This window comes from Thalassophryne amazonica, chromosome 1, assembly GCF_902500255.1.
Source record: "Thalassophryne amazonica chromosome 1, fThaAma1.1, whole genome shotgun sequence".
Classification (NCBI taxonomy): Eukaryota; Metazoa; Chordata; class Actinopteri; order Batrachoidiformes; family Batrachoididae; genus Thalassophryne; species Thalassophryne amazonica.
The window spans coordinates 36,791,451-36,809,757 of NC_047103.1; the positions used below are offsets into that span (position 1 = coordinate 36,791,451).

The 18,307-nt window shown below is 44.1% G+C and overlaps 1 protein-coding gene across 2 annotated transcripts in view; it reads right to left on the reverse strand.

Annotated features, from left to right (window-relative positions):
• Window positions 1-18,307, reverse strand: part of acot9.1 (acyl-CoA thioesterase 9, tandem duplicate 1) — a 58,643-nt gene that overhangs the window by 37,712 nt on the left and 2,624 nt on the right. Inside the window, exons 2-5 of one of the 2 annotated variants that reach the window (XM_034168094.1) lie at window positions 8,634-8,728; window positions 7,576-7,670; window positions 6,578-6,604; window positions 3,245-3,290 (exon numbers count right to left, since the gene is read on the reverse strand). In XM_034168094.1, coding sequence (XP_034023985.1) covers window positions 3,245-3,290; window positions 6,578-6,604; window positions 7,576-7,670; window positions 8,634-8,647 — 182 coding nt within the window. In that variant the 5' untranslated portion in view covers window positions 8,648-8,728. The remainder of the gene's footprint in view (window positions 1-3,244; window positions 3,291-6,577; window positions 6,605-7,575; window positions 7,671-8,633; window positions 8,729-18,307) is intronic. The other variant, XM_034168102.1, reaches the window with a different exon arrangement.

Consider the following 18,307-nt stretch of genomic DNA (forward strand, 5'->3'; position numbering starts at 1 on the left):
CATTCCCAGTAATCCCAAAATGATTTTCCAGCCTATCGAGTACAATATGATGATCCACGGTACCAAATGCAGCACTGAGATCTAACAACACCAGAACCGTAGCGGTGTCCGAGTCCATTGCAAGCAGAAGATCATTCACCACTTTAGTGAGAGCTGTCTCTGTGGAATGATGTTTTCTAAAAGCAGACTGCAGTGGCTCAAAAAGATTATTCTCAGTAAGGTGGTACATGAGCTGCCGTGAAATCACCTTTTCCAGAATTTTAGAGCAAAATGATAGATTTGATATCGGTCTATAGTTTTTCAGTACATTAGTGTCAAGATTAGACTTCTTAAGTAATGGTTTAATCACTGCAGATTTGAAACATTTGGGAACAGATCCAGAGGTTAAACAGAGATTAATCATTTCCAGCACAGTCGGCCCAAGAGTGGGCCACAGGTCCTTCAACAGTTTTATTGATATGGGATCAAATAAGCAGGTGTGCTTTTTGTAGAGGTACGAGTTTGTCAGCACGCCTAGTGAGATACTATCAAATTCTGTAAACCTAGTTAAAACCTCAGTAATGGCACACAACTCAATAGTAGGGTGTAGTGGCTGAGTTAAGGCATGCTGGGATATGTTTAACCTAATGTCTATTTTCTTCTCAAGGTAATCCCAAGAAATCTTGTGCTGTAAAGGATGAGCGACTCACAGGTGGTTGTCCATGAATAGTGTTGCCACCGTGTTGAACAAGAACTTTGAGTTATGCTTGTTTTTGTTGATCAAATCAGAGTAATAGGTCCACTTTGTAGCCAGTAATGCATGCTTATAGTCTAAGACAGTGATTTTCAATCTTTTTTGAGCCGCGGCACCCTTTTTGTATTTACAAAATCCTGCGGCACACCACCAACCAAAATAATATTATAATGCTATTACCTCTGGTTTTGCGCAGAACCCAATTATCGCAATAGAAAATCGATACAGAAAACACCGCATTTCGAAAATCCTCAAGCATTTTGCACTCTGATCTCAAGTAGGGCTGTCACGATTACGAATTTCTGGAGACGATTAATTGTCAGACAAATAATTGCGATTGACGAATATATTGTCTATTTTTTTCCTTTTTTTACCTTCTTTATATTCTACTATTGTAGTATAATTATACAACTCTGGAAGAACGTTTGGCTTCTGTGAGTGGAGAAACTGGGAATGGTGCAACATTTTTATTTTTATCTTCATTTTACATACAGTCCCAACTTTTTCTGATTTGTGGTTGTTTCTGTTGCATTTCTGAAATTGTTTCTCCTCATCAGTCACGTTTTGTGCTTAAACACTGCATTAAGCTCAAGATTGAACAAATAAGTACCCTTGGAAAATAACAGCTGTTAAAGTTCAGAGTTCTCACCTGCTTTTTGTGATCTCTGCGTCTGAACATTTTTTTTTTGTGGCTCAGTTCATTAATATATTCTCATTTTTTAAATATGTTTTTAAAGATATTTGACCGTTTATTTCATCTCATGATCTCATAAATTCAGCATACGACGCGCACATGGTGTGAACAGGACGGTAACGGCAGAATCACACCTTTAGAGAAAGTTCAGAGAGAAGTAAAGGCAGCTTCATGTTTCCATTTTGTTAACGTTCATTTGGGTTAAAATCCTCTCTCTGCTCCGCGCTCGCTGCGCACTGAACGTGTCAAGCCTGCATTCAGGAATCTCCCTCACCCACCCCCCCCTCACCCACCCCCCTCCCTCGCAGTCGCAGCTTGTTAACTCCGCGCGTGCGCACACACAGGCACTGACACACACACCAACAGCTCCGCATTTTAGACAGCTTTTGAAGGAGACGGCACTGTTTTAATCGGCCGTCAGCCTCCTTGTTATTGTCCCGCCTTAAGACAAGAGCGAGGCTGCAGCACGCGAGGCTGAGTCGTTTTATGCTTTATGGATAAAATAAATAATTCATGGTAATCGCGAATATGAAAAATACCCACGGCACCCCTGACGATCGATCACGGCACCCTAGGGTGCCGCGGCACCCCGGTTGAGAATCACTGGTCTAAGACAGCATCATGCCACGCGAGGTGGACTACTAAGTAATTTTGAACTACGCCATTTCTGTTCTAGACCTCTTGCCTTATGCTTGAGGTCACGCAAGTCATCACTGAACCAAGGTGACTGTGTTTTTTGGGGGGGCGGGGTGGTTTTAATATAAGTGGCGCAATCATGTCGAGTGTAGTTTTGAGCGCTGAGTTTAAACTGTCCACAAGACTGTCTACTGATTGGGCCTTTTCCAAATGTGAAGCTAAGATATCAGGCAGTCTACCTTTGAGTTCCAGCATGACAATGATCCAAAACACAAGGCCAAGTCGACCTGTCATTGACTACATCAGAATAAAGTGATGGTTCTGGTGTGGCCATCTCAGTCTTCTCACCTCTATATCATTGAGCTAGTGTTGGGAGATCTCAAACATGTGGTCCATGCAAGACAGCCCAGGAACAGGAAGCGTTTTGCCAAGAAGAATGGGCAGCTTTACCACCAGAGAAAATAAAGAGCCTCATCCACAACTACTACAAGACTCCAAGCTGTCATTGATGTTAAAAGGGGCAATACACTGTATTAAAAACTGGGGTATGCAGACCTTTGATCAGGGTCATTTGGGTAGTTTCTGTTGTCGATATGATGCAAAAATAGTAAACAGTTGTTTGACAATGGCTTCATACAACCATTAACCATAAGTAAAAAAAAGTTTTTGTGTTATTCATATTCTCTGAAAAATGGCAAAAAAAAAAAAATAATAATAATCTGCCAGGGTATGTAAACATTTGAACACAATTATACGTATACAAGGCGTGTTTGAATATTGTGTATAAATAGCAAGAAAACTCTGCCTTTGATTTTAGATCAGATTTTTACTGGTGCTAAATCACTTTCTACTCGTTCATGATAACACTGTACCAGACCACCCCTCATTTTAAGACCAACACATCCCATGGCTGCACAAGTGCAAGTGCATTTACTAACTAACCAACAAGGTTGGGTGTTAAAATGACAAGTTTAGCTATTGGAAATTAGCAAAGAAACTTGCACTGTGTGCTGCTTTGTCCTAGATATAAGATCAGGCCCTAACCTTTTCTGATTAATTAAAAACGTTTTAGCTTCTTTGACCAAAAATTCAAAGAACACAAAGAGTAGGAAGACACTGTACATTGCATAAAAATAATAAAGTTGATTTCCTTGTGCTTTGAGCGCATCATGCTTCATTACCTCCAGTTAGTGGAAGCTCCCACAATCTCTCTCAGCCGATTACGCACTACAAAACACAGAAGAATCTATCAAATTGTGTGTGCATGTGCATCTGTACATACAGAAATACTGTGGTGACGGCACCAGAAAGTCTTGGCTGTCCATTTCATACCGTCTCTGTCAAAGCACTCGTGACATTAATTTTTGGGAAATATTATCAGTAAATTCAGTTCAATTATACAGGTTTCTAAGGAAACAAAGAGAGAGTATACCTGGGTCAACACCTGAACATCTGACAATGGTAAATCATCTTTTCAGGCTCTGCCTTACCTATTCCAAGCCAATTCCAATGTCTTTTTATCCGTGATGACAAGTTTTTGAATCATTATCAATTTGGCTCATCTAATTACTGTATTTACAATTTATACTTTTCTATACAGTAATCCAAATGTAAAAATGTTTGTTTGGGCACTCAGTAAGGCCCAAAACTGTGAGACAATATAAAACGGCACAGAGAAAACAAACGTAAAGGAAGACAGAATAATTTAGACAGCTATCAAAATAAGATCTATAGCCGTTTTTGATTCTGCAGAATGCAGATGAAAATGTTTCCAGTCTGCATCAGGAAATGCTGCAAGCAGGATGAACAGAAACGTAAGGCCCAGCCTAACCTGAAATACAAACTTACCAAAGAGTAGAAACGTGCACAGTAAGAAGGCGCTTTATATGACACAAGATGTTCACTCAGTTTGAACCATGCAGAAGAAATTAATTACACAGAATCAGGACAGTGAAGCGCAGACCGTTAGCATTGTTCACCGATTACCAACATTAGGATGTGTCAATTCTTCAGATTTTCAAAAATTTAAGAATCCACTCCATTCGAGGTAAAAAAAATAGGATATTTTATGGTGCTGAATTCAAATACGGCATCAAAGCAGACCTAGCTACAAATATTTTAGGACAAAGATGGGATAAATGTGGTGTTTTCGCTCTAATTTAACACTGTGGCACACTCAGGCATGATTCCAAAAAGTCACAATGCAAGGATGAATTTATGACATTAAGTGGATTTTAAGGTGGTGGATACTTTTAAACCTTCAAAAAATGTGTAGGATAAGCCTACTTACCTGCTACTGCTGGCAAAAGTCACAAAGTATGATCTAATTTAGCTGTAAAATGGAACCTAATTTATGGTGTTATACAAGCTTATTCACAAAGCTTGGTCTAAGATTTGTAAAACAAAGGATTAACCTCACTTGCCGGTCTGTACGGGAATAGCAGAACGACGGTGTCGTCAGTCCAGACCGAACGAAGCGAGGTCCCTGCGAAAACACAGAGTCTGATATCCCCGTACAGACCGAGCAAGTGAGGTTAATAATTTGTTTTATTATATAAAGATGCAAACTTACAGTATCGCCCGAATATGAAAGCTGGCTGACAGCTCATAGTCCAACCTGTTCGCTTCACCCCCATGAAGAACTTGCACTCTTTATCTCTCCCAATGTGTTTGTTCTTTATATTAACTGTTTAAAATTCAGGACTTCAGAGGAAACTGAACAGAATTCGTAACTAAAAACCAAATGTAATATTCTCTGGTTGTCTAAAAAACAAAATAAAGAATTTTTAAAAAACAAACAACAAAAAAAAAAATTTTACATTACTTTGGCAATAAGAATTTATATTTTAACTTTATAATTTAACTGATGTGACAATGTGCTTATTGGCATCTGTGTTGACAAGTGTAAAGCTACACATCTAGAGCACACTTGTGGTACACTGGCATGATAAACTAATGTAAAAGCAACTCATTCAACATTGAAGCAGTGTGGTAATCTGTGAAGTTGTTCACAACTATTGAGTAGACTGCCTAAATAGTAGTCAAAGTAGTTGATTGCAAGCTATTGTTGGGGTGACAATTTCAAAGCAGTGGTACAGTACATAACAGATATCCTTGTCCTTTTCAGGACAACTGACCACTGGTTGCATGTTATTAAGGAGTACAGAGTGAAAAGATGAGTCAAAAAGCATCTAAACCCAGGAGTAAGGCATCTTGTCAACTGAGGTCAGCTGGTTGGTAAAGGAAGGAAACTTCACCAGTGTCAGAAGTCCTGAAAAGGAATCATTGCCACAAAGAATTGGAAAATGTGATGCATAGAAGACGTCTAGCTTCAGCTAACTGCAGTGTTTGTCCCTGGTGAGGCAATACTACACATATCCTAGAAAATAATGCAATGAAATGATACAAATACAGTGAATAATACAATGAATATCATGAATAAGTACCATGAATAAAATAAACACAGTCCAGTTGTGAATTGCAGTTTAAAACAGAAATTAAATTTAACATTAAACATTGGTAAAGTGCTGTTTTATGAAAATGACTTGAGAGAAATTAATTCATTAATGTTCACATTTCTGCTACTGCTTGAGCCAGTGTTTAACTTTCAAACTAAACCTCTTTAGTTATGTTTGGGATTTATTTCTGATGGTAAAGAATTTCATGGGTGTGTATTTTGTACATATACACTGACAGGCATTAACCAGAGAAGGCAAAAGACAGTGACTTTTAACCCGGGTGTTGGTGTTTGTGTGTTCTATGTTCTTATTCTGTGTCTAAAGCATTCTCTGACTGTGCATTCAAATATTCATGCATTACAAGCATTGTATAGCAATAGCACAGACTTAAGAATCCAATCGAATCTTGTGAACAACTGCTTCATCACTTTGAAATGTTTGGTATCCGCAGCTCCCATCATATTGCGGTTGTTTAGGAACAAAGTGTGATTAAACACTCAAGTCAGAAAGAAAGGCTGTAATTTCTCACACTCAAGACAGCTTTGCATATACTGTAAAGGGAAAAACACTGAGGTACTGACAGAAAACATAAACCTAAATAAAAATATTTAGTCCAAATTCACCCAGATAAATGTGTGGACTACGAATACTTAATCAAGAGTTGTGAACAACTTCACAGATTTACCACACTGCTTCAATATGATTAAGGTGCTTTTACAGGCTACTGTAACACAACTGTTCTCTAGATGTGTAGCTTTACATGTGTCAACACAGGATGCCAATAAACACATTGCTACATCAGTTCAGAGGCTACATTTAAATAATCACACCTTAAATATAAATTCTTATTGCCAAAGTATTGTAAAATATACAAATCTTAGAACCAAGCTTTAACAACATTCTAGCTTCATTGACCAAGTAGCTAGGCCTACTTTGATTTGATTTTGATGCCATATTTGAATTCAGCACCCCAAAAATATCCTGTTTTCACTACAATGATTGTGGATTCTGAAAATGTTTTGAAAATCCTCAAGAAACTGACATGCCCTAACACACCATTTGACACGTGCAACACAGCATTTCCTGTGGAGAAACAAAAATTACATGTGGTAAGATTACAAAGCAGACCTGTTCAAAATGTCAAATGCTACAAAATCTTTTGGGCCACATGTTGTTCTTGTTCCACTAATAAAATAAAAGATCTGTGCCAAATTTTATTGTAATCGGACACCACCCCTTTTTGCAATTAGAAGCCATCACATGTACCTGTAAAAAAAAATAATAATGGGATCAGTCTTCTCCCGTTATGGTGCCGTTGCCTTGCCAGTGGAAGTAGAGGAAAATGTGTCACTCTGGGGGACCTCTAAATCTTATCTGATTGAGTTCAAATTTGATCTGCACCTATAAAACCCCAAGTGGAACAAAAATAACATGTGGCCCGAAGTCTCTCACAACTTTTATTTTTTCACTATATAACATGAACAGCCCTATTGCAGTGGAAATAATTTGGACAGATTTGCTCAATAATAAGACATCCAGGTCACACTCTTCAGCCAGAAGCAAGAAGTTTCGTTTGAGCACCAATCCAAAACCTGAAAACTCTCTATTTGTAATGACAACATATTACAGTAATTATTCACATTTAAAAAGCTGTAATGTAGTAGCAGTAGTACCACCAGTGGTAGTTTCCAGTTCTAATTATTCAGTAACTTAAACAATTAGCTGATTATCAGAATAGCTGCCAACAATTAGCATAACTCACTAAGTGGAATTTATTGAGACTGCTGTTCAATGTGGAAAAAAAAGACTGTGAATACAAATTACATCTTAATGTTTTGTCAAATTCAGTAAATGTAAGTGATGATACCAGTATACAAATAGTGATTTAAGGTTATAAATATTTTGTCATGGTGCTGAAAATCTAGTCAGCAACACAAACACTGATTGCTATGAGAATCCGATGTGGATTAGCCACTTCTGGCTAGCACCAGATTCACTTGATTAAATTAGTACCTGTGCAGCTACTACAAACCAAAGTCTGGTTGTCATCTTACCCTCAGCCATGTTCAGTGCCCTGCCTTGCTGGGACATGCCCCCTGTGCTCGATGCTCTGGGCATCAAGGATGCAGTTGATCGCAGCAAAAGAAACCTGTAACCAACATCGAAGATTACCAAAACGCTGAGAACACTAAGGCCAAGGAGTCCATTTACACATATGTCAATCTTATATTTGTTCCGAGACTCTTCAAAAAGACAGTGGGCTACAGACCAAATTATCAGTAGCTACAAGAAGTCCTAAACAGGTAATACCACTGCCCTGATTTGAATAAATTTTGGCACAGGATGACATCCACAGTGAGATCATCTGGCACCTTGCAGGTTCCTTGGACTCAGCTAGTTTATGTGCTTAGTTCAAGTAATGCCGTGTCTTTGAGCTACAATATAAATCTGAATGCACTAACCCCCATGGGATAGTCTACTGCCACCGCAACCCAGACCACAATGTGAGGCAGAAAAAAAAAAACAAATGAATGACCGCCATGACATAGATGATGCGTATAAAAATCAGGATACTCTTGCAATTATGAGCATCTCTCCCACTAGGACTACTCATGTGCCATGTGTGGTTTGCCCAGGCCCAAGGGCCTTTTAGATATATTGTGGCAAATGTTAGAATGGACGTTCATACAAACTGTACTTGCAAGTACATCGCCCACTGATCCTGACACTTTTGGTGGAAAATACAGTAAAAGATAATAACAAATCTGCACAAGATTAGCTGTGATTGTGGCTGCAATCCATTTGAATGTTCCAAGGTCAAAAATGATCATGAATCCAATCAAGCTTCTGCTGTTTGACTTGTTTCCTTAACATGCTTCTCTTGGAGGTGAAGCTGACACACCCATTATGTAAACACTAAATTCACACCCTGTCTAGGACTGTTAACTATTTATCACTGGTTTGCGCCTTTAAAGTCAAGTCATAAACATCATCTGCAGCTCTGACGCAAAAACTTCAGAATCAAAATCATAACGGCAGCTGCTTTCTGCGCATGCTAACGGCTAGCTTTATACATCAGAGCCAACCAAGTCCCGAGTTTCATCACACTTACCTTGCTGAGAGCATTGTAGTATACGATATGTCAGCCTCAAAGAGTCGACAACCGAAATAAAACAAGATGAGCTGTGAAAACGAGATAGAAAAAAACTAAAACCCCCCCCCGAAGCTTTTAGGGAGAAGAAATAAAATTAGACTGAAAAGACAACTTCCGCATTGGAAATACGCTCCACACATTACGTCATTACGTACGCTTAAAAACGTTTTCACCTCTTTTTTGGAACATACAAAATAATAAGAGGAATAACAAAAACAAGCAAATAAATAAACTAGAGCTCCTGATCTGTGATCGAGCTCACAAATAACCTGAATTAACAAACTGGTCAGTCTGACTGTGAAGTTTCACTGAAATCTACCTAAGGTTTTGGAGGATAATATCATATGATGCATCAATTGAAACTTCTAGTTATCAGACCAGATTTTCTTCAGCATTGTGTGAAGATGTGTGACTGGTGGTGCAAAAGGCAAAAACTGCGCAGTGCAGTTTCTTAGTTTATTGCACTTTTTCCACTAATACAAACATACAACACAAATAAAATAGAATACTTTAAAATTATTGTAACAAGGTATAAAAATAGATTTAAAAACATTAAATAAAAATATATCACAAATATTAAATTAGAGATAATTAAAATATCATGAAAACCTATATATATATATATATATATATATATATATATATATATATATATATATATATATATATAATAGCCACCAACAAGATAAAGTTAAAAAAAATCAAAATAATTTAAACATACCGGTTGATAGGACAAAACCCTCTCTGCAAACCATCCAACTATTTCTCCAGTCAGTGCCAAAACCTCGTAACTCTTTTAGCGTTGTCATGGGTGTCTTGTGGGTTCCGTCACTAGTCTCCTTCTTGCACAGTTGCTAACAAGTTTGCCATGCAGTACCATATTGTTTATATTTATTAATGATTGATGTAAATGAAGTCCAAGTAACTTTCAGTGTCTTGAAAATTATTCTTATATCCATCCTCTGACTTGTCTGAAGAAAACTGGCTGTAAAAGTGATGATTTTTATGAAAAATAAAAGACTGTCCAATTACTTATGGCTTCTGAAAATTGTGGGACTGAATATAAAAATGGTTGTAATTCTTCAATGTTAATGTAAAACCTTTATTAAACTCCCTGAATTAAAGCTAAAAGTATACACTGCAAGTGCATCTTGATGGTTTCATTTCAGCTCCACTGTGGTGATTGCACAGTTACAAGGTTGCATGACTGTCCAAATACGTATGGACCGGACTGGACTTTAATCATACTTTAGATCTTGTTTTGACTTATGGTATGGAAATTGAAGACTTAACAGTATTCCCTGAAAACCCCCTTCTGTCTGATCATTTCTTAATAACATTTACATTTACTTTAATGGACTACCCAGCAGTGGGGAATAAGTTTCATTACAGTAGAAGTCTTTCGGAAAGCGCTGTAACTAGGTTTAAGGATATGATTCCTTCTTTGTTATGTTCTCCAATGCCATATACCAACACAGTGCAGAGTAGCTACCTAAACTCTGTGAGATAGATTATCTCGTCAATAGTTTTACATCCTCATTGAGCACAACTTTGGATGCTGTAGCTCCTCTGAAAAAGAGAGCCTTAAATCAGAAGTGCCTGACTCCGTGGTATAACTCACAAACTCGCAGCTTAAAGCAGATAACCCGTAAGTTGGAGAGGAAATGGCGTCTCACTAATTTAGAAGATCTTCACTTAGCCTGGAAAAAGAGTCTGTTGCTCTATAAAAAAGCCCTCCGTAAAGCTAGGACATCTTACTACTCCTCACTATTTGAAAGAAAATAAGAACAACCCCAGGTTTTTTTCAGCACTGTAGTCAGGCTGACAAAGAGGTCAGAGCTCTATTGAGCCGTAGTATTCCTTTAACTTTAACTAGTAATGACTTCATGACTTTCTTTGCTAATAAAATTTTAACTATTAGAGAAAAAATTACTCATAACCATCCCAAAAACATATCGTTATCTTTGGCTGCTTTCAGTAATGCTGGTATTTGGTTAGACTCTTTCTCTCCGATTGTTCTGTCTGAGTTATTTTCATTAGTCACTTCCTCCAAACCATCAACACGTCTATTAGACCCCATTCCTACCAGGCTGCTCAAGGAAGCCCTACCATTAATTAATGCTTCAATCTTAAATATGATCAATCTATCTTTATTAGTTGGCTATGTACCACAGGCTTTTAAGGTGGCAGTAATTAAACCATTACTTAAAAAGCCATCACTTGACCCAGCTATCTTAGCTAATTATAGGCCAATCTCCAACCTTCCTTTTCTCTCAAAAATTCTTGAAAGGGTAGTTGTAAAACAGCTAACTGATCATCTGCAGAGGAATGGTCTATTTGAAGAGTTTCAGTCTGGTTTCAGAATTCATCATAATACTGAAACAGCATTAGTGAAGGTTACAAATGATCTTCTTATGGCCTCAGACAGTGGACTCATCTCTGTGCTTGTCCTGTTAGACCTATGCTGCTTTTGATACTGTTGTCCATAAAATGACAGCAGAGATCACTCACTAATGATTAAATGCAGAGTGGTGCATACAAAGCAAAAAGAGAAAGAAACACTCAGTGCATCATGGGAACCCCCCAGCAGTTTAAGTCTATAGCAGCATAACTAAGGGATGGTTCAGGGTCACCTGATCCAGTCCTAACTATAAGCTTTAGCAAAAAGGAAAGTTTTAAGCTTAATCTTAAAAGTAGTGTTGTTGGGCGCCAGAAGAGGAGGTACTGCTGGCCCAACCACCAGAGGGCGCCCTGCCTGAAGTGCGGGCTTCAGGCACGAGAGGGCGCTGCCGCCATGGACACAGCCGGGGGTGACAGCTGTCACTCATTATCTCTTGACAGCTGTCACCCATCTACACTACATCATCTCACTCCATAAAGACCGGACGTCATCTCCACCTCGTTGCCGAGATATCATCTACCTACAGAGGTAATATTCTCAGCCGTTGTTGTTCTAAAGAATTCGTAATTCTCTGAGTTGTTGCAGGAGTTCCTGAGGAGCCTACTGGGGACGCTAAGTGTGGGGAGACGTGACGAGTGACGCACGTCCAACTAAGTAGCCCTCAGTCTCTTACTGTGTTAGAGGTGGAGGTGGAATATCCACCATAAGTGTTACTGGGTGTTCACACACCCACATCTGATTGTTTCTGTTCCTCGCCAGCAGTACCAGATCTGACACGCGGAGACGGTGGCCACCTGGGGACTCGGAACTTGGTTCCACTGGTTGTTCAACGACCCCTCCCACCATCCCCTGAAGCATACATAAGCACCCCAGAGCCGTACAGGGGTTGTGTGGAGACGTGCGCGGACTTTCTTATGCAGTGTTCGCTCGTCTTTGCTCAACGTCCTGTGATGTATGCGTCTGATGCTAGTAAAGTAGCTTATGTGATTAACCTGCTTCGAGGAGAGGCACGCACTTGGGCTACGGTGCTTTGGGAGCAAAATTCATGGCTCCTTCTCACGTACGCTGGGTTTGTGAGGGAGTTCAAAACAGTGTTTGATCACCCTAATAGAGGAGAGACTGCTGCGACAGTGCTGCTGTCAATGAGACAGGGGCGTCGGAGCGCAGCCACTTATGCAGTCGACTTCCGATTCACGGCTGCGAGATCCGGCTGGAATAACGCTGCACTCCGCGCCGCCTTCATAAACGGACTGTCGTCGGTCCTGAAGGAGCACCTGGTGGCTAAGGATGAACCGCAGGATTTAGATGGGCTTATCGATCTCGTTATATGGCTAGACAATTGGTTGGAGGAACGCCGTCGGGAACGGGACGAAGGACGTGGCCGGGCACGCGCCGTCCCTCTCCCTTCCAGTTCCGAAAGGGTTCCGCCCTCCCCACACTCCACGGCCTCTACACTCCGTGTGGCTACAGCTCCCCCTGCTGACGAGGCTATGGACACGAGCAGGGCCACATTTAGACCACCTAACAGACAAAGGAGGCTGGCCCGCGGGGCGTGCTTTGTATGCGGCTCAATTGAGCATCAATTGAGAGACTGCCCCGAGCGGTTAAACACCAACGCCCGCCCCTAGAAACTGGGCTTAGGATGGGCCAAGACATTCACGTGGGACACACACATATTTCCACACGACTCCCAGTTACAATCCTTAGCGGGGATTTAAACACTTCAGGCCCCAGCACTGGTGGACACGGGGTCTGAAGGGAATCTGCTAGACAGCAGATGGGCCAGGGAGGTAGGGCTCCCTCTGTTGGCGCTCCCTTCGACATTGCAGGTGGGGGCACTAGATGGCACCCTTCTCCCTTTGATCACACACAAGACACTACCAGTAACTCTGGTGGTGTCTGGCAATCACCAGGAGGAGATTGAGTTTTTTGTGACTCCTTCTACCTCCCGCGTGATGTTGGGGTTCCCGTGGATGTTAAAGCACAATCCACGGATTGATTGGCCGTCCGGGGTAGTGGTGCAGTGGAGCGAGACCTGCCATCGGGTGTGTTTAGGATCCTCGGTTCCTCCCGGTTCACAGGCTAAGGAGGAGGTCAAAATCCCTCCCAATCTGTCAGTGGTGCCGGATGAGTACCACGATCTTGTTGACATTTTCAGCAAGGATCTGGCACTCACCCTTCCCCCGCACTGTCCGTACGATTGCGCCATTGATTTGATTCCAGGCGTGGAGTTCCCGTCCAGCAGGATGTACAACCTCTCACGACCTGAGCGCGAATCAATGGAGACCTACATCCGGGACTCCTTAGCTGCCGGGCTGATCCGGAATTCCAGCTCCCCGATGGGAGCAGGTTTCTTTTTTGTGGGAAAGAAAGATGGTGGACTTCGTCCATGCATTGATTACAGGGGGCTGAACGAGATCACGGTTCGCAACCGATACCTGTTGCCCTTATTAGATTCGGTGTTCACCCCCCTGCATGGAGCCAAGATCTTTACCAAATTGGACCATAGAAATGCATACCACCTGGTTCGGGTCCGGAAGGGAGACGAGTGGAAGACGGCACTTAACACCCCGTTAGGTCACTTTGAGTACCTGGTCATGCTGTTCGGCCTCACTAACGCCCCCGCGACGTTCCAAGCTTTGGTTAATGATGTCTTGCGGGACTTCCTGCACCGATTCGTCTTCGTATATCTGGACGACATTCTTATCTTTTCTCCGGACCCTGAGACTCATGTCCGACATGTACGTCAGGTCCTGCAGCGGTTGTTGGAGAACCGGCTGTTTGTGAAGGGCGAGAAGTGTGGGTTCCACCGCACTTCTTTGTCCTTCCTGGGGTTTATCATCTCCTCCAACTCCGTCACCCCTGATCCGGCCGGTGAGAGAACCAACAAGCCGTAGGAAGCTGCAACAGTTCCTCGGCTTCGCAAATTTCTACAGGAGGTTCATTAAGGGCTATAGTCAGGTAGTTAGCCCCCTGACAGCCCTGACCTCTCCGAAAGTCCCCTTCACCTAGTCGGATCGGTGCGGTGCCGCGTTCAAGGAGTTGAAACGGCGGTTTTCGACTGCACCCGTGCTGGTGCAGCCCAATCCTAGCCGCCAGTTTGTGGTTGAAGTGGACGCTTCTGACTCAGGGATAGGAGCCGTGCTATCCCAGAGCGGAGAGACCAATAAGGTTCTTCATCCGTGTGCCTATTTTTCCCGCAGGCTGACCCCGGCACAACGGAACTATGACGTCGGCAACCGAGAACTCCTTGCGGTGAAAGAGGCTCTTGAGGAGTGGAGACACCTGTTGGAGGGAGCGTCTGTGCCTTTCACGGTTTTCACTGACCATCGGAACCTGGAGTATATCAGGACCGCCAGGCGGCTGAACCCCAGGCAAGCCCGCTGGTCACTGTTCTTCGGGCGTTTTGACTTCCAAATCACCTACCGCCCCGGGACCAAGAACCAGAGATCGGATGCATTGTCCCGGGTGCATGAAGATGAAGTCAAGACTGAGCTGTCGGATCCACCGGAGCCCATCATTCCGGAGTCCACTATCGTGGCCACCCTCACCTGGGACGTGGAGAAGACTGTCCGGGAGGCCCTGGCACGGAGCCAGGACCCTGGAACAGGGCCAAAGAACAGACTCTACGTCCCACCAGAGGCAAGAGCCGCTGTCTTGGATTTCTGTCACGGTTCTAGGCTCTCCTGTCATCCGGGGGTGCGAAGGACCGTGGCAGTGGTCCGGCAGTGCTTCTGGTGGGCGTCCCTGGAGGCCGATGTCCAGGAATATATCCAGGCCTGCACCACCTGTGCCAGGGGCAAGGCAGACCACCAGAAGGCACAGGGACTTCTTCAGCCACTTCCTGTGCCTCATTGCCCCTGGTACCACATCGGTCTGGATTTTGTCACAGGCCTCCCGCCATCCCAGGGCATGACGACCATCTTCACGATAGTGGACAGGTTCTCCAAGGCGGCCCACTTTGTGGCCCTCCCGAAGCTCCCCACGGCCCAGGAGACTGCAGACCTCCTGGTCCACCACGTCGTCCGTCTGCATGGGATACCTACCGACATCGTCTCCGATCGTGGTCCCCAGTTCTCCTCACACGTCTGGAGGAGCTTCTGCCGGGAACTGGGGGCCACTGTGAGCCTCTCGTCCGGGTATCACCCGCAGACCAATGGACAGGCAGAACGGGCCAATCAGGAATTGGAGCAAGCCCTGCGCTGTGTGATGTCCGCACACCCGACGGCCTGGAGTGAACATCTGGCCTGGATTGAGTATGCGCATAACAGCCAGGTGTCCTCTGCCACCGGCCTCTCCCCGTTTGAGGTGTGTTTGGGGTATCAGCACCCATTGTTTCTCGTGGTGGAGGGAGAGGTCGGTGTGCCCTCGGTCCAGGCCCACCTGCGGAAGTGCCGTCGGGTGTGGCGCTCCGCCCGTTCTGCCTTGTTGAAGGCCCGGACGAGGGCGAAAACCCATGCAGACCGCCGGTGATCCCCGGCCCCTGCTTACCAGCCTGGGCAGGAGGTGTGGCTATCCACGAAGGACATCCCCCTCCAGGTGGACTCCCCAAAACTCAAGGACAGGTATATCGGACCATACAAAATCCTCAAAATCTTCAGTCCTGCAGCAGTGAAGCTCCGACTCCCGGCTTCACTGCGGATCCACCCGGTCTTTCATGTGTCAAGGATCAAACCTCACCACACCTCACCCCTCTGTGCTCCCAGACCGGCGCCGCCTCCTGCCCGGATCATCGACGGGGAGCCGGCTTGGACGGTGCGCCGGCTCCTGGACGTCTGTCGGATGGGCCGGGGGTTCCAGTATTTGGTGGACTGGGAGGGGTATGGACCCGAAGAACGCTCCTGGGTGAAGAGGAGCTTCATCCTGGATCCGGCCCTCCTGGCCGATTTCTACCGCCGCCACCCAGACAAGCCTGGTCGGGCGCCAGGAGGCACCCGTTGAGGGGGGGGTCCTGTTGTGTGGGCCGCCAGAAGAGGAGGTACTGCTGGCCCACCACCAGAGGGCGCCCTGCCTGAAGTGCGGGCTTCAGGCACGAGAGGGCGCTGCCGCCACGGACACAGCCGGGGGTGACAGCTGTCACTCATTATCTCTTGACAGCTGTCACCCATCTACACTACATCATCTCACTCCATTAAGACCGGACGTCATCTCCACCTCGTTGCCGAGATATCATCTACCTACGGAGGTAATATTCTCAGCCGTTGTTGTTCTAAAGAATTCGTAATTCTCTGAGTTGTTGCAGGAGTTCCTGAGGAGCTTACTGACAACGGGATGCTAAGTGTGGGGAGACGTGACGAGTGACGCACGTCCAACTAAGTAGCCCTCAGTCTCTTACTGTGTAAGAGGTGGAGGTGGAATATCCACCATAAGTGTTAATGGGTGTCCACACACCCACATCTGATTGTTTCTGTTCCTCGCCAGCAGTACCAGATCCGACACGTGGAGACGGTGGCCACCTGGGGACTCGGAACTTGGCGGCTCCAGTATTTTCCAGGTTCGGTGGCGGAGGAAATTGTGTGGTTCCGGTTCTTCTCAGGACAGACGTCTTCTATCCTCGAGTCTGCCCACACGACACCTTTGTTAATTGATTTTTGCACTTATTCTGTAATCTGCTGTGTTGAGTTGTGCTATTCACAACAGTAAAGTGTTCATATTTGACTTCCTCCATTGTCCGTTCATTTACGCCCGCTGTTGTGGGTCCATGTCACTACACTTTCCAACAAGTAGAGAGGGTGTCTCTCTCCCTGATCCGAATTGGGAGCTGGTTCCACAGGAGAGGAGCCTGAAAGCTGAAGGCTCTGCCTCCCATTCTACTCTTAAAAACCCTAGGAACTACAAGTAAGCCTGCAGTCTGAGAGCGAAGCGCTCTATTGGGGTGATATGGTACTATGAGGTCCCTAAGATAAGATGGGACCTGATTATTCAAAACCTTATAAGTAAGAAGAAGAATTTTAAATTCTATTCTGGAATTAACAGGAAGCCAATGAAGAGAGGCTAATATGGGTGAAATATGCTCTCTCCTTCTAGTCCCCATCAGTACTCTAGCTGCAGCATTTTGAATTAACTGAAGGCTTTTCAGAGAACTTTTAGGACAACCTGATAATAATGAATTACAATAGTCCAGGCTAGAGGAAATAAATGCATGAATTAGTTTTTCAGCATCACTCTGAGACAAGACCTTTCTAATTTTAGAGATATTGCACAAATGCAAAAAAGCAGTCCTACATATTTGCTTGATATGCGCATTGAAGGACATATCCTGATCAAAAATGACTCCAAGATTTCTCACAGTATTACTAGAGGTCAGGGTAATGCCATCCAGAGTAAGGATCTGGTTAGACACCATGTTTCTAAGATTTGTGGGGCCAAGTACAATAACTTCAGTTTTATCTGAATTTAAAAGCAGGAAATTAGAGGTCATCCATGTCTTTATGTCTGTAAGACAATCCTGCAGTTTAGCTAATTGGTGTGTGTCCTCTGGCTTCATGGATAGATAAAGCTGGGTATCATCTGCGTAACAATGAAAATTTAAGCAATGCTTTCTAATAATACTGCCTAAGGGAAGCATGTATAAAGTGAATAAAATTGGTCCTAGCACAGAACCTTGTGGAATTCCATAATTAACCTTAGTCTCTGAAGAAGACTCTGTTGTGAAAGTGTAGTGACACAGACCCACAACAGGGGGCGTAAATGAACGGACAATGAAAGAGTCAAATATGAACACTTTACTGTTGTGAATGAGCACAACACAGAGGAATGTGAAATTTTACAGACAGTCAATCACAAGGGTGACGTGTGGGCAGGCTCGAGGATAGAAGACGTCTGTCCTGAGATGAAACCTCCGCCACCGAGGTTCTTCACCGGCAGGAGGCGGCGCCGGACCGGGAGCACAGAGGGGTGAGGTGTGGTGTGGTTTGATCTTGGAGATGTGAAACACCGGGTGGATCCGCAGTGAAGCTGGGAGCTGGAGCTTCACTGCGGCAGGGCTGAGGACCTTGAGGATTCGGAAGGGTCCATCAGTTTTGGTGACTGCACCTGAAGCGGGATGTCCTTTGTCGATAGCCACACCTCCTGCCCGGGCTGGTTTGCAGGGGCCGGGGACCGCCGGTGGTCTGCATGGGTCTTGGCCCTCGTCCGGACCTTCAACAAAGCAGAACGGGCGGTGCGCCACACACGACAGCACCTCCGAAGGTGGGCCCGGACCGAGGGCACACCGACCTCTCCCTCAAAC